Raw genomic sequence first — 7,059 nt, forward strand, 5'->3', positions numbered from 1 at the left:
GGCCAAGACCTCCCAAAAGCAAGCACGGTGTTTTACAGTAACCAGGCCAAGACCCCCAAAAGCAAGCACAGTGTTTTACAGTAACCAGGCCAAGACCCCCAAAAAGCAAGCACAGTGTTTTACAGTAACCAGGCCAAGACCCCCAAAAAGCAAGCACAGTGTTTTACAGTAACCAGGCCAAGACCCCCAAAAAGCAAGCACAGTGTTTTACAGTAACCAGGCCAAGACCCCCAAAAAGCAAGCACGGTGTTTTACAGTAACCAGGCCAAGACCCCAAAAAGCAAGCACGGTGTTTTACAGTAACCAGGCCAAGACCCCAAAAAGCAAGCACAGTGTTTTACAGTAACCAGGCCAAGACCCCCAAAAGCAAGCACGGTGTTTTACAGTAACCAGGGCAAGACCTCCCAAAAGCAAGCACGGTGTTTTACAGTAACCAGGCCAAGACCTCCCAAAAAGCAAGCACGGTGTTTTACAGTAACCAGGCCAAGACCTCCCAAAAGCAAGCACGGTGTTTTACAGTAACCAGGGCAAGACCTCCAAAAAGCAAGCACGGTGTTTTACAGTAACCAGGCCAAGACCCCAAAAGCAAGCACAGTGTTTTACAGTAACCAGGGCAAGACCTCCCAAAAGCAAGCACGGTGTTTTACAGTAACCAGGGCAAGACCTCCCAAAAAGCAAGCACAGTGTTTTACAGTAACCAGGCCAAGACCTCCCAAAAGCAAGCACGGTGTTTTACAGTAACCAGGCCAAGACCCCCAAAAGCAAGCACAGTGTTTTACAGTAACCAGGCCAAGACCCCCAAAAAGCAAGCACAGTGTTTTACAGTAACCAGGCCAAGACCCCCAAAAGCAAGCACGGTGTTTTACAGTAACCAGGCCAAGACCTCCCAAAAAGCAAGCACGGTGTTTTACAGTAACCAGGCCAAGACCTCCCAAAAGCAAGCACGGTGTTTTACAGTAACCAGGGCAAGACCTCCAAAAAGCAAGCACGGTGTTTTACAGTAACCAGGCCAAGACCCCAAAAGCAAGCACGGTGTTTTACAGTAACCAGGGCAAGACCTCCCAAAAGCAAGCACGGTGTTTTACAGTAACCAGGCCAAGACCTCCCAAAAGCAAGCACGGTGTTTTACAGTAACCAGGCCAAGACCCCAAAAGCAAGCACGGTGTTTTACAGTAACCAGGGCAAGACCTCCCAAAAGCAAGCACGGTGTTTTACAGTAACCAGGGCAAGACCTCCCAAAAAGCAAGCACGGTGTTTTACAGTAACCAGGCCAAGACCTCCCAAAAGCAAGCACGGTGTTTTACAGTAACCAGGCCAAGACCCCCAAAAAGTAAGCAGTGTTTTACAGTAACCAGGCCAAGACCCCCAAAAAGTAAGCAGTGTTTTACAGTAACCAGGCCAAGACCCCCAAAAAGCAAGCACAGTGTTTTACAGTAACCAGGCCAAGACCCCCAAAAAGTAAGCAGTGTTTTACAGTAACCAGGCCAAGACCCCCAAAAGCAAGCACGGTGTTTTACAGTAACCAGGCCAAGACCCCCAAAAGCAAGCACGGTGTTTTACAGTAACCAGGCCAAGACCTCCCAAAAGCAAGCACGGTGTTTTACAGTAACCAGGCCAAGACCCCCAAAAGCAAGCACAGTGTTTTACAGTAACCAGGCCAAGACCCCCAAAAAGCAAGCACAGTGTTTTACAGTAACCAGGCCAAGACCTCCCAAAAGCAAGCACGGTGTTTTACAGTAACCAGGCCAAGACCCCCAAAAGCAAGCACAGTGTTTTACAGTAACCAGGCCAAGACCCCCAAAAAGCAAGCACAGTGTTTTACAGTAACCAGGCCAAGACCCCCAAAAAGCAAGCACAGTGTTTTACAGTAACCAGGCCAAGACCCCCAAAAAGCAAGCACAGTGTTTTACAGTAACCAGGCCAAGACCCCCAAAAAGCAAGCACGGTGTTTTACAGTAACCAGGCCAAGACCCCAAAAAGCAAGCACAGTGTTTTACAGTAACCAGGCCAAGACCCCAAAAAGCAAGCACAGTGTTTTACAGTAACCAGGCCAAGACCCCCAAAAGCAAGCACGGTGTTTTACAGTAACCAGGGCAAGACCTCCCAAAAGCAAGCACGGTGTTTTACAGTAACCAGGCCAAGACCTCCCAAAAAGCAAGCACGGTGTTTTACAGTAACCAGGCCAAGACCTCCCAAAAGCAAGCACGGTGTTTTACAGTAACCAGGGCAAGACCTCCAAAAAGCAAGCACGGTGTTTTACAGTAACCAGGCCAAGACCCCAAAAGCAAGCACGGTGTTTTACAGTAACCAGGGCAAGACCTCCCAAAAGCAAGCACGGTGTTTTACAGTAACCAGGGCAAGACCTCCCAAAAAGCAAGCACAGTGTTTTACAGTAACCAGGCCAAGACCTCCCAAAAGCAAGCACGGTGTTTTACAGTAACCAGGCCAAGACCCCCAAAAGCAAGCACAGTGTTTTACAGTAACCAGGCCAAGACCCCCAAAAAGCAAGCACAGTGTTTTACAGTAACCAGGCCAAGACCCCCAAAAGCAAGCACGGTGTTTTACAGTAACCAGGCCAAGACCTCCCAAAAAGCAAGCACGGTGTTTTACAGTAACCAGGCCAAGACCTCCCAAAAGCAAGCACGGTGTTTTACAGTAACCAGGGCAAGACCTCCAAAAAGCAAGCACGGTGTTTTACAGTAACCAGGCCAAGACCCCAAAAGCAAGCACGGTGTTTTACAGTAACCAGGGCAAGACCTCCCAAAAGCAAGCACGGTGTTTTACAGTAACCAGGCCAAGACCTCCCAAAAGCAAGCACGGTGTTTTACAGTAACCAGGCCAAGACCCCAAAAGCAAGCACGGTGTTTTACAGTAACCAGGGCAAGACCTCCCAAAAGCAAGCACGGTGTTTTACAGTAACCAGGGCAAGACCTCCCAAAAAGCAAGCACGGTGTTTTACAGTAACCAGGCCAAGACCTCCCAAAAGCAAGCACGGTGTTTTACAGTAACCAGGCCAAGACCCCAAAAGCAAGCACGGTGTTTTACAGTAACCAGGGCAAGACCTCCCAAAAGCAAGCAGAACCACATTGGCAAGTTAACTCCCTAGAATACATTTTAAAGAGAGGGTCCCAAAAACGATCTACTTTCTCCTGAAGTGTACACTCGTTCACTACTTCCCCCACAAATCTACAATCTCTGGATTGGTAGAGGCATGGGCCAATGGGAGTTTCCACCATAATTGTTATACCAGCAATTGCTTTTTAAAATCAGTGAAGAGAAGTGAACAAGTGCACACTTTAGGAGGGAAGAAAGATAATTGGTACGTACGCAGAATGCTGATTGGTCCTCCCAGGATGTGACCTACCTGTGCCAGGTACTGACAATTAAGTTCCTTATATTGCCAACGCTGATTGGTCCTCCCAGGATGTGACCTAGCTGTGTGTGTGAGTTGCAATAGGACGTAGTCAGGGGCGACACGTAGATGGGGTATCCAATGGGCTGGTCACACGAGGAGTTGATCATGTTACGTAACGCCTGTTTGGCGTTCTGGATGCTTCCGCGCTCCGGGTTCCTGTTCCGTAGGAACACCAGCTCCTGCTGCTGTCCCGCCCACAAACCACGGACACACTCCGTATTCACCTGAAGGAGGATGATCACACACACAATCGATTTAGATACTTCATACAGTCCCGTTGTGTAACACAAGTTAATACCGACCCCCCCTCCTCCCGGATCCGGGATCCTCCTCATCAGAAACGCTGACTAGCATAGCCTAGCCTTGCGTCACAGGGATATCATATTATATCATTTCATGAAATCACAAGTCCAATACAGCAAATGAAAGAAAAACATCTTGTGAATCCAGCCAACATGTCCGATTTTTTAAAATGTTTTACAGCGAAAACACAACATATATTTATGTTATCTCACCACAATAGCCCAAGTTAATGAATGTATAACTGACTTGGAGAATTGAGCCTAACCTACTGTCCACAACACCTGGTTTCCTTTCTGTCCTCTCATCCTATCCCCCCCCCCGCATGTTTCTTTTATGCACTTCCTGGCTATCTTTCCCCCCCGCATGTTTCTTTTATGCACTTCCTGGCTATCTTTCCCCCTTGCATGTTTCTTTTAGGCACTTCCTGGCTATCTTTCCCCCCTGCATGTTTCTTTTAGGCACTTCCTGGCTATCTTTCCCCCCCGCATGTTTCTTTTAGGCACTTCCTGGCTATCTTTCCCCCCTGCATGTTTCTTTTAGGCACTTCCTGGCTATCTTTCCCCCCCGCATGTTTCTTTTAGGCACTTCCTGTCCATCTTTCCCTTACATTTTTCTTTCAGCACTTCCTCTGGCTCAGGCTTCTGATGATGTTGGTGAACACTGGTCTCTCCCTCTCACTCTCTCCAAGACCTGTCCTGGTCTCCCTTCTCCTCTCCTTCCTAAGACCTGGTCTCCCTTCTCTCTCACGGTCTCCTCTCCTTCCTAAGACCTGGTCTCTCTTCTCTCTCACGGTCTCCTCTCCTTCCTAAGACCTGGTCTCCCTTCTCTCTCACGGTCTCCTCTCCTTCCTAAGACCTGGTCTCCCTTCTCTCTCACGGTCTCCTCTCCTTCCTAAGCTCGGTCCTTGCCTCCTTTCTCCTCTGTCACCAGGTCTGTGGCACCTTGATGACCCTAAAGCTGAGGCATCGTCTGTTGAGCACGATGACCTACTAACCTTGATGACCCTAAAGCTGAGGTATCGTCTGTTGAGCACGATGACCTACTAACCTTGATGACCCTAAAGCTGAGGTATCGTCTGTTGAGCACGATGACCTACTAACCTTGATGACCCTAAAGCTGAGGTATCGTCTGTTGAGCACGATAATCTTGTACTCGTTGGTTCCCTCGTCCAGGACGTGACGCAGGGCGAGCAGTGAGGGCGAGTTGGAGAGCACGGCACTGCGCCAGGCCGGGTCACCCTCGTGGGCGATCACCAGGTTCTGCTGGTGAGACGAGATGGCCTGGAACAGAACCATCGGCTCGTCATACTCATCTGGAGACGTGAAGTGGTCCTGGGAGAGAAAAAGACAGGAGGGGAGAGTTCCTTAAAGTCCAATGAGGTTGATTCTGGTTTCTCAGCTAGTACAGATGGAGTCTCTCTCACCTGGTGTAGTTTGAAGGACATGCGTATCCCTGGCAACTCTCACCTGGTGTAGTTTGAGTGACATGCGTATCCCTGGCAACTCTCACCTGGTGTAGTTTGAGTGACATGCGTATCCCAGGCAACACTCACCTGGTGTAGTTTGAGTGAAATGCGTATCCCTGGCAACTCTCACCTGGTGTAGTTTGAGTGACATGCGTATCCCTGGCAACTCTCACCTGGTGTAGTTTGAGTGACATGCGTATCCCTGGCAACTCTCACCTGGTGTAGTTTGAGTGACATGCGTATCCCTGGCAACTCTCACCTGGTGTAGTTTGAGTGAAATGCGTATCCCTGGCAACTCTCACCTGGTGTAGTTTGAGTGACATGCGTATCCCTGGCAACTCTCACCTGGTGTAGTTTGAGTGACATGCGTATCCCAGGCACCACCACCTTCCTCAGTAGTTCCATGTCGGCAAAGATCCACTCATCTCTCACCGAGGAGATCCGGAAGTCTCCCTTGAACAGCGCGTGGAGCCCATACAGGAAAGACTCCAGGTTACTGGGGAGGAGGGAGAGACGGGAGACACGGGAGAGAGGGAGTAACGGGATAGAGGGAGACACGGGAGTGAGGGAGACACGGGATAGAGGGAGACACGGGATAGAGGGAGAAACGGGAGAGAGGGAGAAACGGGAGAGAGGGAGACACGGGAGAGAGGGAGACACGGGAGAGAGGGAGACACGGGAGAGAGGGAGACACGGGAGAGAGGGAGAGACGGGAGAGAGGGAAACACGGGAGAGAGGGAGACACGGGAGAGAGGGAGACACGGGAGAGAGGGAGACACGGGAGAGAGGGAGACACGGGAGAGAGGGAGACACGGGATAGAGGGAGACACGGGATAGAGGGAGACACGGGATAGAGGGAGACACGGGATAGAGGGAGACACGGGATAGAGGGAGTCACGGGATAGAGGGAGTCACGGGATAGAGGGAGTCACGGGATAGAGGGAGACACGGGATAGAGGGAGACACGGGATAGAGGGAGTCACGGGATAGAGGGAGTCACGGGATAGAGGGAGTCACGGGATAGAGGGAGTCACGGGAGAGAGGGAGACACGGGAGAGAGAGGAGTCATGAAATGGCAACAAAATATGAAACTCTCAAAAACAAACTAGCTGTGTTGGAATACCCATAGTACATTCTGTATACTATCACACCACACTGTACACTACCACCCTGTACACTACCACCACCACCCTGTACACCACCACCACCCTGTACACCACCACCACCCTGTACACCACCACCACCACCCTGTACACCACCACCACCACCCTGTACACTACCACCCTGTACACTACCACCACCACCCTGTACACCACCACCACCCTGTACACCACCACCACCCTGTACACCACACCACCACCACCCTGTACACCACCACCACCACCCTGTACACCACCACCACCACCCTGTACACTACCACCACCCTGTACACCACCACCACCCTGTACACCACCACCACCCTGTACACTACCACCACCCTGTACACCACCACCACCCTGTACACCACACCACCACCACCCTGTACACCACCACCACCACCCTGTACACCACCACCACCACCCTGTACACCACCACCACCACCCTGTACACCACCACCACCACCCTGTACACTACCACCACCCTGTACACCACCACCACCCTGTACACTACCACCACCCTGTACACTACCACCACCCTGTACACCACCACCACCCTGTACACCACCACCACCCTGTACACTACCACCACCCTGTACACCACCACCACCCTGTACACCACACCACCACCACCCTGTACACCACCACCACCACCCTGTACACCACCACCACCACCCTGTACACTACCACCACCCTGTACACCACCACCACCCTGTACACCATACTGTACACTACCACCA

At 51.1% G+C, this 7,059-nt stretch overlaps 1 protein-coding gene across 1 annotated transcript in view; it reads right to left on the bottom strand.

Moving 5' to 3' along the window:
* pcnx1 (pecanex 1) overlaps positions 1–7,059 on the bottom strand; it is a 172,667-nt gene that overhangs the window by 10,446 nt on the left and 155,162 nt on the right. Inside the window, exons 30-32 of the mRNA XM_055862468.1 lie at positions 5,529–5,679; positions 4,819–5,049; positions 3,365–3,639 (exon numbers count right to left, since the gene is read on the bottom strand). Coding sequence (XP_055718443.1) covers positions 3,365–3,639; positions 4,819–5,049; positions 5,529–5,679 — 657 coding nt within the window. The remainder of the gene's footprint in view (positions 1–3,364; positions 3,640–4,818; positions 5,050–5,528; positions 5,680–7,059) is intronic.

This window comes from Salvelinus fontinalis, chromosome 15 (assembly GCF_029448725.1).
Source record: "Salvelinus fontinalis isolate EN_2023a chromosome 15, ASM2944872v1, whole genome shotgun sequence".
NCBI classification, from domain to species: Eukaryota; Metazoa; Chordata; class Actinopteri; order Salmoniformes; family Salmonidae; genus Salvelinus; species Salvelinus fontinalis.